This window comes from Daucus carota, chromosome 2 (genome assembly GCF_001625215.2).
Source record: "Daucus carota subsp. sativus chromosome 2, DH1 v3.0, whole genome shotgun sequence".
NCBI classification, from domain to species: Eukaryota; Viridiplantae; Streptophyta; class Magnoliopsida; order Apiales; family Apiaceae; genus Daucus; species Daucus carota.
In genome coordinates, this window is record NC_030382.2 from 31,988,176 (window position 1) to 32,009,326 (window position 21,151).

At 32.3% G+C, this 21,151-nt stretch overlaps 2 protein-coding genes across 2 annotated transcripts; one reads left to right on the plus strand and one right to left on the minus strand.

The window, feature by feature from the left end:
- The first annotated feature begins 4,051 nt into the window (after positions 1-4,051).
- On the plus strand, positions 4,052-7,709 carry LOC108209194 (patellin-4). The gene is made up of 5 exons (XM_017379977.2): positions 4,052-4,191; positions 4,302-6,178; positions 6,280-6,404; positions 6,940-7,084; positions 7,175-7,709. Exons 2-5 carry the CDS (start codon positions 4,307-4,309, stop codon positions 7,427-7,429), a joined length of 2,397 nt encoding a protein of 798 aa, XP_017235466.1. The 5' UTR covers positions 4,052-4,191; positions 4,302-4,306; the 3' UTR covers positions 7,430-7,709.
- Positions 7,710-19,354: 11,645 nt separating this feature from the next.
- Positions 19,355-20,353, minus strand: LOC108207372 (uncharacterized). Its single transcript, XM_017377824.1, has one exon. It carries the CDS (start codon positions 20,351-20,353, stop codon positions 19,355-19,357), a length of 999 nt encoding a protein of 332 aa, XP_017233313.1.
- Between the last annotated feature and the right edge of the window lie 798 nt (positions 20,354-21,151).

Here is a 21,151-nt window from a genome sequence, read left to right on the forward strand (position 1 = left end):
TTTCTTGTGCAGCAGCAATGCAAAACCTCTCAATTAAGACAAAACTTGCGAAATCAAATTCACTAAATTAATCCATTACATTGTCAAAAACTAGACTATTGTGTGATTAAGATATTTTACTTGTATAAAAATGTATGTATAAAATGTATACGTACAAGTTACTGCAACTAAGATGATAAACTACGACCAGGTTTATGTCTTTGCCAACTAATCAAACGACTACAACTGTCTTATGGACCCCATGACTATGCTGTCCACGTCGGTTCACATAATAATTGCCAGGTGGCTCCATTATATTGGACGTGGTTAAGCTGGAATAATTTGCTATTAAGTACAATATTGAATTCTGTAGTTTATTGCATTAAAATATTCACAAATAATTGTGTTTAGAAATTCTGATACATCACCGGATATCACTCTATATTTGCTTTTATTTAATCCTTATGAAATTCTCGTATATCACCTTGTATCACTCGTCATTTCCGTATTATTTTTGTTTAATTATTTCTTAATGTTCGATCACATCGGTTATTTAAGTTCAAATATAATTTATCAAATTATAAATATTTATCATACGTAAGTTTAAAATATATGGAGGAAATACAACTTTTTATCAACAAACAAAGTAAATAAAACTGAAAAAAGCATTGATTGCAAGAGAGATCTAATCAAATATATATACTCCATTTTAATTATTTAGCGTAAGAAGAGAATATCTTCATGCAGGTCAATTACAATTTACAGGTATCTGATCAACGTCTTGTGCAGTTCTGTATTTATTGTTTTGTATTAATTGTCATTTTCAGCCTCACCACTTGTTGGTATGATGGGCAGATTTGAAGTGAATAAATGATCTTCAATAATAGTTCATGTATATTAAGCGTAACAAGTAGCTCAAAAGTAAACTCATGCTTAATTATTAAAGAAATCCGTATTCGTTTGAATATATAAAACTAATACAAGGAGAACCCAGTTTCATAATTTCCAAGGTGTCATTAAGATTAAGCTGCCTGTAACACAATTATAATACTCTATATGAACGCAAGTATATAAAATTCTAAAATAAGATTTTATACTAAAATTATATATATAATAATAAATAAGTATCTCAATACTATTCAACTTATGCATTATAACATAGGTCATCTAACAATGATCTTATTTCTAAATTAAGTGGGTGTTTGGGTGGCGCTTCTTTTGGAGTTTTAAGTTAAAATCACTTATCTGTACCGTTTGTATAAAAAGTCGAGAAACGCCTATAAAAAACTAGGATTCCTAGTTTTTGATTAATGACTTCTACTTTTTTCTCATACATTTTAATCACTTATAAGTCTTAACTAACTTCCAAGTCCACTTCACTTTTTTTTACTTTAAGAAAGAAGCACTTATTTTAAGTTTATCCAAACGGAAGATAATCCATGTCTTAAATTTATTAACAAGTAAATTTCTTTCTTCTATTTCAAACATCTCTCTTCTCTCATTTTTATCCTTTTCTATAATAATATTTCAAATATATTGTTATCACAATATAAAACATATTTATAAGGTAATATTAGTTTATATATCAAAATAATATCCTAATTTATGAGAAAATAAATCTTTTTATATATTTATAATACACGTGTCAAGACATTATTAGACTTGAGGGTGCCGAGGAGTTGGTGGTCAACCACTTTTTCGAAGATAGACCATATGATGAAGGGAATATTTGTAATCTCTTCTGAACATCAAATCTCAATATTATAATTGCAGATATATGCACATAAATCATAAATGAATTTGCTGTTTAAGCATCGTGCTTGCCAGTCCATCCATGAATTTCAGGGATGTATGTGACTGAGATTGGTGCCATAATAGCAGCACTAGGATAGAACAAGCTGGCTTGGCTGCGTTCATTTTAGAAACCTTAGTCAAATTTTATAGTTTCCTTTCAAAATTAAAAAAAAACATGAAGAATTCTTTTTAAAGAAAGAAACACATGTATAAGTTAATTATATTATAATATTTTGGAGGAGAGTAAAATAAGAGTTAATGAAAAACTTGTTATTAAATGTTTAAGAAAACAGTGAATGAATATTAAAGAATTTAAAGTTGTATGAAAATGTAATAAAGCGTTGTGAGTTAAATTTTTAAATAATATAAAAGAAACAATAAAAACTATATTACTTTCCACTCTTATGCTAATAAAATTTCGTTATTTTTTTGAGAAGACTGTGTTAATACAAATATAGTTTCATTCGCTTATATATGTATTTCATCCAAATGAACGAATATAGATGTTTATATTTATTACTCTCTTATTCGCATATCCAAAGTTGGAGATTCTTACATCTAATAGGGAAATTCGTTTTCTTTATACATTATAAAATATTTTTTAATAAGATTTTGCATGGCAAATTAATCTTAATATTAATATCATATTATAAGTTTGAACTTTAACATATGTAATGGTAAAAAGTAAAATGTAAAATTATTGTAATTTAACTACTACTCCACTGTCAATGTTTATAGGGATAGACAAGGGAGAGCAGATACGCAATTTTTGTGCTCTCTAATTTCACAATCTTTTCTAAAATTCTTATCATGAGCAAAAGATCAATTTCTCCGACGAGGACGACAATTAAGCATGGAATCGAGTATAGGATAACGCAAATTACCTGTTAAAATATTAGTGGAGAATCCAATTATTCTAGTATTTTAAAACTTTAAAAAGCTATAACTTTTTTCGAGAAACATATGTTATTTTCATTTGACTAGGATCCTTAATTTCGATCCAAATATGTGTTAGTATGTGTGACCGTTTCTAATCGAAATTTTATAATTTCTTGTATTTTGTAGCTTAAAAGCGTTTTTTTTATTAAAATTTCAGCTATATTTATATTTTATGATCATGTTTGTTTTACCTCATTTGTCAAAATTAGGTCATTTATTTATAAAAAAATGAAAATGTGTAATTTTTTCTAAGTTAGCCCATACACACCCCTAATTCAAGAAAAGAGTATTTCTAGAAAATGTAGAAAATGTTTATCTAATGTGTATTTGGATAAACTTGGAAAAAAAAAACATTTTCATATTTTCTTAAAAACAAATGACTTAAATCTGAAAAGTAAGATAAGATAAACAATTGAAAATATAACGTTAACGATAAGTTTTAACGGAAAAGAGGTTGAGAATAAAAAATTTACAAATTTAAAATATTCTAATTACAAATTTTCACATAAAAATAAAAAAGTATAGGTACTCGTGTGACCGAAATTAAGGATTACAAATTTTATTTAACTCTTTTTATTCTAAGATATAATATTCCTCACAAGACCTTGATATTACAAAAATGGTTATGAAATTTAAGAATTAATAATATTCAACATAATTCGGAGATCTATGTATTTCAGAGGAAATATGTGTGGAAGGAGTATTTAAAGGGGTAACTGAATTCTTTTTACTTTTATAATTTCGAATTCAGCCCTTCTAATTTATTGCGAATAGCTAAATGTTTTAAAAATGCAGTATAACTATATTGAGATATTCTAATATTGATAGCATAAGAATGTTCTGTTTAGTAATATTTTGAACAACACAAATGGAGAATCAACAACGTAACATATGTAATGGTAACTTGTGAAATTTCAATGTACAGTAGACTACTTTAATAACAATTCTAGATTAAATCATATATAATATTAACAATTTCAAATTTTGTCAACTTAACTAAAAAAAATAATGATACATACAAACACAAAAGAATAAATTTTTATCATAACTTTTATAATATAATTATAACCAAAGATAAATGACAATACCAAAACATTAAAATGACTCTACCTCCACACCCTGCTACAAAGTACAATAACAACACAACATAACTAGAATCTGTAATAAATTTGTTCTCTTACAGAAAGTACATGTTATTTTTGTTTTGGACCAGGTCAATTCTAGCTTGATAAAAGTGGGCCCAGAAAGCCGAATTTAGCTGGTGTCCAGGTAAGCAAAAGTCTCAACCAAAAGAATAGCAACGGCTCCTCATGTGCGCTGGTATCCAGATAGATGACCGTTGTTGTTAAGGGTCTTTTTACACTCAGTAATTTCACATTAACACATATTGTAGTATATATATAATCTCATACATCACCATCCTATATTCTCACTACAAAAAATATCCTCTCTATTTTTTCTCATCAAATCTTGCCTAAGGTGAGTTGGGTTTTCTCTAACTTTTGCTACACTTTTCTGTGTTGTGATATTTTGCACAATCTTTTTTATTTTGTTAAGAAATTTTTTACTTTTTTTTGTTTTTTGAGTAGAAATCATGACTGTTGAGGTGATTAAAGCTGAAGTTGCTACTGTTTCTCATCAAGAAGAGAAGAAAGTTGTGGATGAGGTGGCTGAGGTTGCTGAGGTGGTTGAGGTGAAGAAAGATGTTGAAGCTGAGCCTGAGAGTGTTGAGAAGACTCCTTCTTTTAAGGAAGAGAGTAATTTTGTTTCTGATTTGAAGGATCATGAAAAGAAGGCTTTGAGTGATTTCAAGGCCAAGCTTGAGGAAGCTATTCTTGGGAACAATTTGTTTAAGAAGGAGGAGGCTAAAGTTGAGGAGGTTGTTGTGGTGGAGACTAAGGAAAAGGAAGAAGTGGTGGAGTGTGTTGAGGAGAAGGAGGTTGAGAAGGTTGAGGAGAAGGAGAAGGTTGAGGGGGAGGAGTCTTCAAAGAAGAGTGGGGAGAAGAAGGGCTTGATTGCGACAATTCAAGGTTTGTTCAAGAAGGATGAGGTTAAGGTTGAGGAAGTTGTGGAGGAGAAAGCTAAGGTGGAGGAAGAGAAGAAGGAGGAGGTGAAAGAGGAGGAGTGTGTGAAAGAGGAGGCTGAGAAAGTGGAGGAGAGTGTTGAGGTGAAAGAGGAGGCTGAGAAGGTGGAGGAGAAGGAGAAGGTGGTGGAAGGAGGAGAGGAGTCTTCGAAAAAGAGTGGTGAGAAGAAGGGGTTGAATAAGTTGAAATCGAAAATTGGAGAGGCCTTTAAGGGTCATGGTCTGTTTAAGAAAGAGGAGCCTAAAGTGGAGGAAGTTGTGGAAGAGAAAGCAAAGGTGGAGGAAGTTGTGGAAGAGAAAAAAGATGAAGAGAAGAAGGAAGAGTGTGAGAAAGAAGTGGTGCAGGAGGATGTTAAGGAGAAGGAGAGTGAGACGGTTGAGGAGAAGGAAAAGGTGGAAGAAGGAGAGGAATCTTCGAAGAAGAGTGTTGAGAAGAAGGGGTTGAATAAGTTCAAATCAACAATTCAAGAAGCCTTCAAGGGTCACAGTCTGTTTGGTAAAAAGTCTAAGAAGGAGGTAGAGGAGAAGAAGGAAGAGTTGAAGCCCGAGGGTGATGAAAAGGTTGAGGAAGAGCCAAAGCCCGAGGGGGATGACAAGGTGGATGCAGAATCAAAGCCTGAGTGCGAGGAGAAGGTGGAGGAGAAAGAAAAAGAGGAAGTAGTGGAGGTGGTTGAAACTGAAGTATGCGAGGAGAAAGAACCTGAGGTAGTTGTGGAGGAAGTAGTGGAGGAGATCAAAACTGAAGAATGCGAGGAAGAAAAGAAGGTTGAGGAGGTTATTGAGGTAGCTGAGGAAGAAAAGAAAGTTGAGGAGGTTGTTGAAGTATGTGAGGAGGAAAAGAAAGTTGAGGAGGAAGTTGTCGTTGACAAGGATATTTCACTCTGGGGAGTTCCACTTTTACCTAGTAAGCTTGACGAGGGAACTGATGTAGTCCTCTTGAAATTCTTGAGGGCTAGAGATTTTAAGGTCAATGAGGCCTTTGAGATGCTCAAAAAGACCCTTGAGTGGAGGAAAGAATGGAAAATTGATTCAATCTTGGACGAAGATTTGGGAACTGATTTGTCATTGGCTGGATACATGAGTGGTGTTGATCGCGAAGGTCACCCTATTTGTTACAACATCTTTGGTGTGTTAGATGATGAGGAGCTCTACCAAAAGACTTTTGGAAGTGAAGAGAAGCGTGATTTCTTCTTACGGTGGAGGTTTCAGTTGATGGAGAGGGGTATTCAGAAACTAGAGCTTAAGCCCACTGGTGTCACTTCTCTGCTCCAAGTTACAGATCTCAAGAACTCCCCTGGACCAGCTAAAAAGGAGGTTCGCCTTGCTATTAAGAAAGCTCTTGCTCTACTTCAGGACAATTATCCAGAATTTGTTGCTAGAAATGTAAGTTTCTTTCCAATTTGTTTTAAAATATTGCTCTCTAATCTGGTTTCTGTTTTGTGAAATTTCTAAACACTTAAGTATTTTGGTGTTTTTTTTTGTAGATCTTCATCAATGTTTCTTTCTGGTACTATGCCTACAATGCTGTGTTCTCTACTTTGCTGACCCAACGAACCAAGAGCAAATTAGTTTTTGCCCGCCCAGCCAAGGTCACTGAGACCTTGCTGAAGTAAGTGACTCGAACTCTCTAAAGAAATTGCAGACCAAGTTCCCTTATTATCTGTTTCAAAATTAGACCCCCCCACCCCCTCATTCCGCGTATTGTAGAGCATATGGGAATGTAGTTCTTGACATTTCACTACTTTTCCTAAATCAATTTATTAACATTACATATCTGTTAAAATTCATTCTTAATATCTGGTGAATTCATGAAAACCAAACTGAACATGCTTGGTGAATTTGATAAGCCAGGAAAAGAACATACTTGATGTCACTGCTCATAGATTAGCTTGAAGTTCTTGATACTCACTACTATTTCTAAATAGAAAACATTACCAGCAACCCAAAATTATCTTTAAAAGTTGTTTACTTCTAGAATACAAAACCAAATTAAACATAATTGGTCCAACCGCTCATTGTTCATTGAATGGGTTCTTGGAAAGGTAAAATGTATTCAAACACTCTTGCAGCAGTGAGGCTGTTTTATTAATTCTAAAGATGTATTGCTTCAAAGCTTATTATTAACCAAGAGCGTAATTGAATAGGTACATTTCTGTCGAGCAAATCCCCATCCAGTATGGTGGCCTTAAGAGAGACAGCGATTTCGAGTTTTCAGCAGAAGACTGTACTGCTTCAGAGCTTATTATTAAGGCTACATCTACAGCAACTATTGAAATACCTGCACCAGAGGTATGTCATTGGCATTACTTTACTGACATCGATCCATGTAAATTTGTTCTGCATTTTAATAATAATATCGCGTCTTGTGAATGATCACAGGCTGGAACTACATTCATCTGGGATATAACAGTTCTGGGCGGGGATGTAAACTACAAGGAGGAATTTGTACCTGCCGACGAATGCTCATACACCATTATTGTCCAAAAGGAAAAGAAACTAGGTTCCGCTGAAGCACCGATTCGCAACACTTTCAGGACTAATGAAGCAGGGAAGATTGTGCTTACTATTGAGAACTGCACCAACAAGAAGAAGAAAGTGTTTTACAGACACAAGGTCAAGAAGAGTGCTCTCTAAAAAAATCATCATGGTTACTAAATTATACTTGTTTATTTGAAAGAGAAGTATGTAATATAATCTGGATTACTTATATTTTGTTCAATTTCTATATTGTTTTTATAAAACTTCATTCTTTTGGCTGTGGAACAATCATGTTGGGTAGAAAATGGTTGGTTTGATTGGGGTGATATGTGTGGATTCATGTAACAATTTCAGGGTCCAGTTTATTGTATGTAAAAATTATTGTAACTTGTACACTCTGTGCTGGGCGAACCTTATGTCATTTTATGTTTGTGTACGCTGAACGTGTAAACATCTTTGCAGAGTATCTAATCTCCTATGTCCCACTTTAGTTTCTTACAGGTGATTGAGGGCTGAAGGATTACTTTCATTTCTTGATTTTCAAATATGTTTTATACTTTATACTTTATATCTTTATTCAAAAAATTTTGAAGATAATAAACAAAATGTTATAGTTGATTGTCATTATAGCTATGAGAAGTAGGCTTGTTGAAAGGCAAGACTTCGCTGAGTGTGGAAAGGGATTCGACAAAAGAAGAGAGGTCAAGAAGCTAATCCCAATCAAATATTTAGGTTGGAGGATTTCACTGAGTAATCAGAGACACATTGAATGGCTCAACAAAACTAGACCTATATCTCCCGGTATTTCTTAGAACCACTAGCCGGATGCTTAGGTAAAGAAATTGTTGAATATATTTAATTATTTGTCTTAAAAAAATTACAGTTAAACCTATTTAAAGTAATAACGTTGGAACCAATGAAAAAAATTTACTTTATCAAGTTTATTACTTTATTGAGAGTAAAAATACACTATTTACATTATGTTGGGACTAGAAAAAATATTATTTTAGTAGAAGATATTACTTTATCGATTATTACTTAATCGAGTTTCAACTGTACGTTCACTCTTCTGTTGTCTGTAAGTAGTTCTATCCAGAAATAAAAATGACACCAAGCAGTCATCTTTCTTTCTCTACTACTAATTTCAAATATATATATATATATATATATATATATATATATATATATATATATATATATATATATATATATATATATATATATATGAGTAAGGTTCGAGAGAGAACCATTTTATCAAGAGAACCGGAGGATCCCCATCTAGACCGTTAATCCACACCAGATTATTAATTAATGATACTATATTCTAGTAATGGCAAATCTGTAATAATTTCAAAGTCATGTATCATTGTTGAGGGGTATATTGATGTTAAAATGGTAACAACTATCAAGTTATTAATGACAATCAATAACAATTTAATGCAAATCAAATCAATATCTTCCTATTTAAAAAACGCTTACCTCACTCTCAAAATAAATAACATATATATTTATTAGAATATTACAAAGAATCTGAATATTATGAAGAAACAATAATTAACTTTAATTAAAATCTCTACGTTAAACGAAATCTATAATTAATAATTTAAACTAAAATACATAAATTTACAAGTATATGCATCAGTCCTGAATGTTTATAAATATAATTAAAGGAACAGCTTACGGAATCCAACATTAAATTAATATATACCGTTCATTTTTAAAAAATCCTTGTACTACAGGTTAAAGAATACTGAAATTAATCAGAGACACATTGAATGGCCCAACAAAACTAGACCTGTATCTCGGGGTATTTCTTAGAACCACTAGCCGGATGCTTAGGTAAAGAAATTGTTGAATATATTTAATTATTTGTCTTAAAAAAATTACAGTTAAACCTATTTAAAGTAATAACGTTGGAACCAATGAAAAAAATTACTTTATCAAGTTTATTACTTTATTGAGAGTAAAAATACACTATTTACATTATGTTGGGACTAGAAAAAATATTATTTTAGTAGAGGATATTACTTTATCGATTATTACTTAATCGAGTTTCAACTGTACGTTCACTCTTCTGTTGTCTGTAAGTAGTTCTATCCAGAAATAAAAATGACACCAAGCAGTCATCTTTCTTTCTCTACTACTAATTTCAAATATATATATATATATATATATATATATATATATATATATATATATATCCTAATTATAGTAGCCATTAGATTAAAATGGCTGATCTACGGTAGATATGCTAGTTCTCTCGGTTCTCTCGATAAAAAAGTTCTCTTAGGATCTTACTCCTATATATATATATATATATATATATATATATATATATATATATATATATATATATATATATATATATATATATATATATATATATATGATAGCATTCCATAACATACCCTCTTATATGGAGTGTCGTTATAAATATATACATAATATATATTCTATTATATTTTTTATGAAATATAATTGCAAATTTTGATTATTAAACCGAAAACGAAGTTATACAATTTTTTTATTCCAAAGATCATCTAAAATTATGCAATATCTCAACATGATTCTATAACAGAATAATAATCATCCAGAATTATTCTGTTGTAGAATCAGTTTCGAAAATATACTTTTTTTAATCAAATTTTAAGTATTAAATTACTTAAAATAGATTTATTTTATAGTATTCTATATTAGAATCACGTTTTATATGTATTCTATAACAGAATTTATAATAAAATTGATGATTTATAGTGGCGCACTATGTAACTCCATATAAGGAGTCCCTCTTTTGAATGTTGGCACGGGCGGTTATAATATTTGCTATTTTATTGTATATATTTTAACTTAAACTGATATTATTGTGAGGATAAAATTATGATAAAATATTATGATTAAATAAATTTCTTATTTAACAGCTGATAAATTCTTAATAGTTAATTCCGTCAAATAGCTAATTAAAAATTAGGCCGAACACATATATTTTACTCAGAATGTTAAAATATGTTTTTTTCATCTTATAATTTAGGGAGATCTATAAAATCAAATATAAATCGATCAATCAATCTTTTAATATTTCGTTATTAATAATTAATAATATAGTATGGAACATATTATAAGTTAAAAGAGACGCGTAAAACCAAATACCGACTCATCATACTAACCTAATTTTTAATATTTTGGTTTAATAGATAATAAAAAATATATTATAACATGTTATAAATTAAAGAGGTTCGTGGGTCGAATACCAACTGGCTCGCCGACCAACTAACTAAAATTTTCATGTTTTAGATGTGACAGTATAATAGTATATTATAGATTTATAATATTACTTTTAAAGTGAGTCCATTAGAGTATTTAAAAATAATGTTAAAGTATTTTGGTTGAAAAATATCACAAGTTATTTATTAATAATTATATATAATTTTTTAGTTAGAATATATGAAAAAAATAATGTGTTTTAGTTAAAAAAAGTAATTACTATATTTTTCGATGTTATTTTAAATAATGGAGTTTTTTTAGTTAGACTATATATATATATATATATATATATATATATATATATATATATATATATATAGAGTGGAGTTCTGTGGAACACTATTGCTTTTAAGAATTTGGAGTCCCTAAGATCCACCGTTGGATCTTAAAAAGATCCCATGGCTCTGATTTAATGATCAAATATACCGCTGACAATTTTCAAGCATTTTTGAACTTCACTTTCGCGTGTATCCCGCATCCTTCGGTGATAAACACTAGTACGGCCGTTACCACCTAATCCCTGATTTTCGCTGTGTATAACCCTAGGTGCAGAACCATATATACTAAACACAACCACCAGTTAGAGCTTTTGCAGGACGCATCAATTTTGTTCGAAGATGAGTTAAGGTATGCCCACTATCTTCTCATTATGTCCTTCAATTGCTTTGCATGTCGTTGTTCTTGCCGCTGGAAAGACTGATTCAATGAAATCCGGCATCCCGAATGAATGGATTCTCCTCCATTTGCCGGTAGCCTCATTGAATGGTGGTGCTGCAATTGTCGGCTCTCCTTGTTTTTAGGAGATTTTTAGAAATCGAAATTTGTGTGTGTTCAAACTCTGCATATTACACCAAACTCCCTTTTGTTTTGGATAATAATTGACTCGATGGAATTTGGGGCTTTTGGTGTGCAGTACATTCTTGACAATTTAAATGCATTTTGTGGTTTAGTTGTGCGCTTTTTGAGTTTCTTCATCCTGCAGTTGTGTTCTGTGTGATGCTTAAATTTGATATGTATTTTCCGGAAGGAAGATTGCACATTTTTATGTGTCCCGCATCTGTGTAATTTTCTTGTTTGAAGATAATTAGTTGTTAAGTCCTGCATTTGGTTGTTATTTTTATCCTGCAATTGCATACTATGTGATTGTATGGGTTCCCCATTGACTGGGTTGTCTTGCATTTGCCTAATCTTGAATTTTTTTGGTTGGGGCTATGTCAGTAATAGGAGTAACTTATTAAAGTTTATAAATGATCGAGAGACATACTTGAAAAATTACAGATGGGATAGGGTTGTGTGCAGGGTTTTGGTGCTTTATGTGAAAGTACTCATATTAACTTGAACCAAATTCTTGGACCAGATGTTTACAAGATACCTTGATAGAGTTTATTGTGAAAGAGGCTACATTTCTATAGAAAGATCATTTCAAAGTCTCCTGGCATTAGTTGGGGAAATGTATAGATGTGGAAACTTGCAACAAATGTGGGCATAATGTCAAAGAGGAATAAACTTAAAATCTAGATTTTAAACTCTTTTTTATGGAAGTCCCTAAAAGGATTTCTTTTGTCCTTTTACAAAGTCATGTTTCTTTAGTACGACAAGGTGAACTAGTAAATAACACTAAAAATCAAGTAGAGTAGCTAAATTAACACTTGCCAATGTTTCCCTATGCTTTTAATATTGAATAGGGACTCTACCTAGTTGGGCAAAACCAAATAGCATCAGGTCTTGAAATTTTTGGCACTTGGCAATAGTTTAGCTGGCATAAGAATAAATTTTTATCTACTTCCTTTGATATTAGATTTGACATATAACTAAGTTGATACCACCACGAATTCGACAGAAAAGACAAAGAGGCGCTTTTTTTTTTTCATGTTTAGTACTTCAATAAATCTAAAACGTATAGGTTACCCGTTTCAAGAAGTCCCTCCCGTTGGAATCAGTATAGAACACTTTTTTAGATGTTGACTGTTTCGATTGAATTAGGCCTTTGTAATGCATCTTGTGGTTGAGTTCTGTACTTTGTGATTAATTTGGAACCGGGCATCTTGTTCAATGGGATACTGCATTTGGTGCGTATGTTTGGAATTGAATATTGTACCTTATAATATGTCTTGCAACTTTGTAATATTCTAGATTAACATTTTGGTAATATTCTAGATAATTTGTTGATGAGTCATGCACTCTGTTATCGTTTGATGCTGAATTTGTGTCATATGTGATACTGTATTGGTTATGTTTTGTTGGGAACGAAGATTGCAACTGTTAATCTAGCCTGCAAATTTGTAATATTGTAGTATCTACATATTTTTTGGTTTAGTTTTGCACTATGTTACTAATTTCATCTTGAAGTTGCATAATAAGTGATTATGCATTTGATTTGTTTTTTTGGCTATCGGAGATTCTTGTTTTTAACGTGTCCTTCCAGTTTCTAACAGACTAGTATCTTGGAACATCTATGATAAATATTGTCAAGTTTATATTTTGCGTAACAGGTGTATTCCTTTTCAAATGTTAACGCAGGTAGGAGGCAAAGTAGCTGTTTGATTGAAAGCCCGTGGGTTTTTAATTTGCCGAAGAAGAGTCCAGTATTTGTGAATTTGGACGATAACTTTGTGACAGAAAAGTTAGACGTAGTTGTGGGTTATAGGAGGTCCTCGAAGAGAGCAATACAAAAGCAAACAGACGTTAAATCTTATTAAGAAGAGCTGATGAAGTCCTGCGGATTAGATGTTCGCAATGAAAGGGTGCACGACTCTAATTTGGATAATCTAAATTGTTCTGGATTATTGTATATTTGTTTGTGCGCGAATCTGCCCAAGTTCTGTAATTGTCACGCAACATGTGTTCCTTTTTTTTAATGATTATTAAGTTCATTGTCAAAGTACTGCGTTTACTAGACTAAGCAGAACCCTGTTACCTATTAAAAAATAAGCAAAACTGTTTCCTATCCATCACTATGTAGAACATGTCTTGCACACAATTAGTCGATGTAGGAATATCTGGAGAAACCTTTTCAACGTAACAGAAACTGCAGAACTTACACGAATCTTCTTTCTTATTAGACATTAGACATCAGTTATGTTAAACAAAAGAAAGTGCTCCATTAGTTATATTTATTGCCTGCTAAGGATCAAAGAAAGAAAAGATGAAAAGGAAAAAAGAAGAAACAACGAATGCAGGACTTTTTTTTTCTTCCCATAATCCAGTAAACACTCGAGCAGTTGTAACCGCCGCGTGATTCAAGCAACAAGCAGGCAGTTATGCATCCCTATCTGTGTAAAAAAATAAAGCAAAATATACCTTTTAAAAATTAAATCAAAAAACCTATTAGCCATTGGATCTAAATCAAAATGGAGGGCCTGGATTGGGACTCCAAGATTCCAACAAATTATAGGACTCCAAATAACTTTCCTCATTTAATGTGTGTATATATATATATATATATATATATATATATATATATATATATATATATATATATATAGGGAGAGGTTCAAAAGAGACCGGGGAGTAGCGGGAGACCTGAGAGACCATGATCTCTACCATTGATTCTCTTTTGATCTTGTGGTCTATATGCTATACATACATACTGGTATTCTTCCTTGTTTAAACTCTAGGGGTAGTATATTATATTTTAAAAATACGCATTATGCATACATTAATCATACGATTTTGTTAATTGTACTTCCATAATTATGCGGATTAATTACCATCAAAAACACAGTTACAGTTCTTTATAATATACTATTTAAATTGTTTCCATGTATGTAAAGATCTTAGAATAACTACCATTAATGATACATATTTCATTAATCATACCTTTTTTAAATAGATTGTATGAAGATTTGGGTGCTCTATTAAAATAAATTAAAAATTTTACAATTAATATATTACTATAAATTACATTATGCAATTTATCACAGATTCGTTGGAATATGTTATGGATATTTTTACAAAAATTAACAGATTCTAGTAAATATTTTATGAGATCTTACAAAATCATTTAAAAAGATTACTTAAGAGAATCTTTATAAAGATCGTAATAAAGATTATTTTAAAGATCGTATTAAAAATTATTTTAAAGATCAAAGTAAAGATAATGATAAAGATTCTTTAAGATGATCGTGGTATTATTAAAATGTACATATCGGATAATTTTTACAAGATTTTTTAAGATGATCGTGATATTATAAAAATGTACATATCAGATTCTTTAATATCGTGAATCTTATTTTCACAAGAATCTTTAAGGTGTTCCTTAGACACCTTAAATACAATTCTGATATATTTTAATTCAAAATATTCATTATAATTCTTCATATATAATGTGTTTATCGGATAATTTTTAAATATAATTTCATCAAATATTATAAAAATATTTTTTTTATTAAACTAAAATAAGATTCCAATAAATTTATACTAAATATTTTGATGTAAAGTTTACAATTTTTTTTTTGATGTTTACAAACTCTATATCAAACATTTTTAAGAACTTACGAGACTCAGTAATAGAATATATTTATTAAATTACTCGCCAGAATCTTAATATTATATATCAATCATTTTCAAGTGTTCTCATATGTTTAATCTCATCATAAATAAATTCTATTAAACATGGTCCAAAATATTTAATCATGTTTTGCCAACTATGTAGTAGCGAATGTTTTATTAAGATTCTCTTAAGTGTTTATTAGCAAAAAACACTTAAGATTACAATAAAATTTATACTTGTTACAAACTAATATAGAATATATTATATAGAGAGCATTACAAGAACAAAATGACTAAGAGAATAGAGGAGATTTTTATTTCATATATCACAATCACATATCTTACAATGGTTTATATAGGGCTAGAGTTTGTAGGTTACAAGTAGCATGAAAAGCCAAAGGGTGTAAAATGAAAAGCCAAAGGGTGTGAGAATTAATGGGGTAAGTTGTAAGGTTAAAAGTCATTCAAATATATAACACTCCCCCTTGAATGACTCGTATAAACAACATGCCTCATTAAAACCTTACTAGGAAAAACCCTGTGGGAAAAACCCTAGTGAAGGAAAAAGAGTACATGTGTTACACGTGTAATAAAGAGTGCATTATATCTCCCCCTCATTTTAACATGACTATGAAAATCAGCATAGATCTCGAAATTTACGCATCCCAATCTTGTGTACCAGCTTCTCGAAGGAAGATGTAGGAAGTGCTTTTGTGAACAAGTCTGCTGGATTTTCACATGATCGAATCTGACAAACATCAATTTCACCCCTTTGTTGAAGTTCATGGGAAAAGAAGAACTTTGGATCGATGTGCTTTGTCCTATCACCTTTAATGTAACCTTCTCGAGTCTGAGTGATGCATGCTTCATTATCTTCAAATAAAATAGTAGGGCTTCCTTTATTGACTAACAGACCGCTCGATTCTCGAATATGATGGACCAAAGACCTTAGCCAAACACATTCTCGACTAGCTTCATGTAGCGCCAATAACTCAGCATGATTCGAAGAAGTTGTTGGAAGAGTCTGCTTTGTAGACCGCCAAGATATTGCGGTATCACCATATGTGAATACATAACCTGTTTGTGATCTTCCTTTGTGTGGATCAGACCGATATCCTGCATCTGCATAGCCAACTAATTCCACTTTTGAGTCTTTAGAATAAAATAAACCCATATCCATTGTTCCTCGAAGATATCTAAATATTTGTTTCACACCAGTCCAATGTCTTCGAGTTGGAGCAGAACTATGTCTTGCCAAAAGGTTGACAGAAAATGCAATATCAGGACGTGTACAATTGGCAAGATACATTAGTGCACCAATGGCACTAAGATATGGTACTTCAGGACCAAGAAGTTCTTCTCCCTTTTCTCTTGGGCGGAATGGATCCTTATTCTTTTCTAATGATCGTACAACCATGGGTGTACTCACAGGATATGCCTTATCCATAATAAACCGTTTAAGAATCTTTTCAATATACGAAGACTGGTGGACAAAGATTCCAGTAGATAAATGTTCAACTTGAAAACCAAGGCAGAGTTTTGTTTTACCCAAGTCCTTCATTTCAAACTCTTTTTTCAAATATTCAATCGTCTCATTAAGTTCATCTGGGGTTCCAATGATGTTTAAATCATCAACATATACTGCAATGATAGTAAACCCCAATTTGTCCTTTTAATAAAAACACATGGACATATTACATTATTGGTATATCCATCTTTCAAAAGATATTCACTGAGATGATTGTACCACATACGACCCGACTGTTTCAATCCGTATAATGATCTCTGTAATTTAATTGAGTAAATATCTCGGGGTCTTGAACTATATGCTTCAGGCATTTTTAACCCATCAGGGATTTTCATGTAAATGTCACTATCGAGTGATCCATACAAGTAGGCAGTTACAACATCCATTAAATTCATTCGGAGCCCTTCTAGAATTGATAAACTTATTAAAAATCTGAATGTTGTTGCATCCATTACCGGGGAATAAGTTTCTTCGTAATCGATTCCCGGTCTTTGTGAGAAACCTTGAGCAACAAGGCGTGCCTTGTATCTCACAATTTCATTTTTCTCATTTCTTTTACGCACAAATACCCATCTATATCCGACGGGTTTTATACCTGCAGGTGTTTGGACAATAGGTCCAAAAACTTGGCGTTTTTCAAGTGATTTCAGTTCAGCTTCAATAGCTTCTTTCCATTTTGGCCAATCATTTCTTCTTTTACATTCATAGATCGATCTAGGTTCATGATCCTCGATTTCCTCAGAAATGTCAAGTGCAGCTGCATATGCAAATATATCATCCATGACAATTTCTTTTCTATTCCACCTCTTTCCTGAAATGACATAATTTATCGAGATCTCTTCATTGTCAACAATTTCAGGTGTTTGATCATCTTTGGAAGACGTCTCTTCAGTGATCATCAATTCTACGATGTCATTTGATGTTCCAGCTTTATTATCAAGTCTCCTTGTTTTTCTTGGAGTTTTATCCTTGGATCCAATAGGTCTACCACGCTTCTGGCGTGCTTTAGATTCATTTGCTAGCATGATTTTATTATCTTCTTCAGGAAGTTTAATCTTACAAGGAACATTAACAGCTGGTATATGTGACTTTGTCACATTTTTGACATCAGTAAATGCATCAGGCAATCTATTTGCGACTTCTTGTAGGTGGATAATCTTTTGAACTTCAAGTTCACATTGATTTGTACGAGGATCATAATGAGACAGGGACACTGCATTCCACAAAATTTCTTGCTTTTCTTTTTCAAATTTTGTCTTATCTCCCCCTAATGCAGGAAAAACTGTCTCATCAAATTGACAATCGGCAAATCTTGCCGTGAATAAATCACCAGTCATGGGCTCCAAATATTTAATAATCGAGGGAGATTCAAATCCAATATATACTCCTAACCTCCTTTGAGGTCCCATTTTTGTTCGTTGGGGAGGAGATATTGGAACGTAAACTGCACAACCAAAAACTCTTAAATGAGAGATATTTGGTTCTTTACCATTTACAAGTTGCATGGGGGAATATTGATGATAAGAAGTCGGTCTTAACCGAACTAAAGAAGCCGCATGTAATATTGCATGTCCCCAGGCAGTAGTTGGTAAATTTGTTCTCATAAGTAATGGTCTCGCAATTAGTTGTAGCCTTTTAATGAAAGACTCGGCAAGACCATTTTGAGTGTACGTGTGTGTGGGCAACAGAATGCTCCACTTCAATCCCAATAGACATACAATAATCTTTAAAAGATTGGGATGTAAATTCTCCTGCATTGTCCAATCGTATTTTCTTTATATTATAATCAGGAAATTGTGCTCGTAATCGAATTATTTGAGCAAGGAGTCGTGCAAAAGCAACATTACGAGTGGACAATAAACTAACATGTGACCATCTTGTTGATGCATCAATGAGTACCATAAAGTACTGAAATGGCCCACTAGATGGGATAATTGGTCCACATATATCTCCTTGAATTCGCTCCAAAAATTTTGGGCATTCGATTGCAACTTTCACAAGGGATGGTTTTGTTATCAATTTTCCTTCAAAACAAGCAACACATGACAAATCTTTGGACAATGGAACAATTTTGTTTTTGAGTTGATGTCCATTTGAATTTTCAATAATTCTTCGCATCATTGTTGAACCCGGATGGCCTAAACGATCATGCCATATAATAAAATTTGTCGGGTCAACAGATCTTGTATTAATAGTCATGTGTGACTCAACTGGATTTATGAAATTATAATATAATCCAGAATTATATGATGGGAGTTTTTCTATCACATGTTTCCTCCCTGAGACAGTAGTCGTGATACACAAATATTCACTTTCAAGTTCATTTGTTGTCTCAATATGATAGCCATTGTGGCGTATATCTTTAAAACTCAAAAGATTTCTTTTTGATCGGGTGGAGAACAGTGCATTTTCAATCAACAAACATGTACCATTAGGTAGCACTATACTTGCTCTTCCGGAGCCTTCAATTATATTTGATGCACCCGATATTGTATTTACATTAGCTTTGGCTAATGTTAGATGCGAAAAATATTTTTGATCTTTTAAAATTGTATGTGTGGTTGCACTGTCTGCCAAACAAAAAGATTCCTCATCTTTTATAGTACATGATGAGAGGTTGCTGGCCATATTTCTTCATGAAAAATAAAATAATATTAGAAGTAGAGGTAAAACATCTCAAGTACTTCATTAAAGAAAATTACATAAGCAACTGATAAGGATGATTATCATAGTTCAAAAATTAAGTACTAACAATCCAAAGTAAATAAGGAAAACGTTCAACAAGCAATGTAAGGGCTTTCTTAATTATTCTTAGGCTCATCACCACCAAATTTAGGCATATTCACATCAACATCTTCAAAGAAATCACCGACTTCCATGTGAGTAAAGGCCGGAGGATCAACTTGAGTATCACTTCCAAGGTGTGCTTCAAGATGGGAGAGCCCTAAGGGATCATTCTGTTCGGTAAAATTAGTTTCAACATTCTTTAAAGATGCTTGATATAGGTCAGCAAAGTGCTTGGAAGTACGACATGTACTTCTCCAATGACCTTTCATACCACAACGACTACAAGTACTTTCACCCCTTTTAACCATCGTACTTCCCTCGGGTTGCCCCTCATTTGTTGTCCGTTTCTGATAGTAAGGCTTCCTTTTAAAGTTGGGGGGATTTTGTTGATTACGGCCTCTACCACGCCCAAAACCATGACCACGGGCACGTCCACGCCCACGTCTATATCCATGCCCACGTCCACGTCCAAATGATTTATTATCTCTATATTCATTATTAGTCACCGCATTCACTTCAGGGAATGGTGTTGAGCCAGTTGGACGTGCTTGATGATTTTTCAACAAAAGTTCATTATTTTGTTCAGCAAGGAGCAAAACAGAAATCAGCTCAGAATATTTCGTGAACCCACGTTCACGATATTGTTGCTGCAAGAGCATATTATTGGCATGGAAAGTCGAATATGTTTTTTCCAACATATCTTTATCGGTGATATTCTCGCCACATAATTTCAATTGAGATGTAATTTTGAACATGGCAGAGTTAAACTCGCTCACACTTTTATAATCTTGCAATCGCAAGTGTAGCCAATCATAGCGAGTTTTAGGGAGTATCACCGTTTTCTGGTGGTCATATCTTTCTTTGAGATCCTTCCAAAGAGTTGATGGATCTTTAATAGTCAGATATTCAGTTTTCAATCCTTCATCAAGATGATGGCGAAGAAATATCATGGCCTTTGCCTTATCTTGTTCAGAGGCCTTATTGCCCTCTTTGATTGTGTCACCGAGGCCCATAGCACTTAGATGGATTTCCGCATCAAGAATCCATGTCAAATAATTTTTGTCGGTGACATCAAGTGCGTTGAACTCAAGTTTCGTAAGATTCGACCTTATAACTAAAGAAACCAAAATATAAATGAATTATAAGTGAGAAAATATTCACATAAAGATGATCTTATAACAAATATACACATCGATGAATTTTTATTTAATGATAATTCAAAAGGGCATGAAAGCAGGAATAAGATAAAAATAAACAGAACAAAGATGACATAAAATTCCAAATATAAAGGGGTAACAGATTTGTAAGAATTGCATGCAATAATTTACCAAGGCACTAGTTTTTTTTTTTTAGGCCATCTTTCTGAAACCTATAAGTACATATTCATCTAGTAATATCAGTACAGTGAACTTATTTCTTTACGGAGCTAAGCAAAGACCAACCAAAGTCCATGTGACAGCAGATCAGACAGTAGAAGTTCAAAACACACACATGCACTTTAATGCATTGTCCGTAAGAATTCTCAAGAGATCTTAAACATGTACACACATTTTGTAATATTAAATCAAAAATGATAAAATAAACACGGAAACAAGGCCGTGCAAAGTAATGAGGTACAAAAACGGGTTCTCAATCTTCACTTAACTAATATTGTATTCACTTAATTCCGTTGCACATGTATGATTTTTAATAAGATTAGCTTAAATATAGACTGGAACTTACAACCACATGAAAATATATAAACATGTGTACATGTGATTGTGGAGTCGTGCGCTTGTGTAGGGTATATAAATAAAAATAATAGATCAGGT

What these genes read in the sequence shown, in the direction of transcription:
- LOC108209194 (XM_017379977.2), top strand. Translation starts at nt 4,307, where the DNA reads ATGACTGTTGAGGTGATTAAAGCTGAAGTTGCTACTGTTTCTCATCAA. An exon ending in GTCACTGAGACCTTGCTGAA is followed by an intron (nt 6,405 to 6,939) that starts GTAAGTGACTCG and finishes GTAATTGAATAG; the next exon opens with GTACATTTCTGTCGAGCAAA. An exon ending in TTGAAATACCTGCACCAGAG is followed by an intron (nt 7,085 to 7,174) that starts GTATGTCATTGG and finishes GAATGATCACAG; the next exon opens with GCTGGAACTACATTCATCTG.
- LOC108207372 (XM_017377824.1), bottom strand. Translation starts at nt 20,353, where the DNA reads ATGGGCCTCGGTGACACAATCAAAGAGGGCAATAAGGCCTCTGAACAA.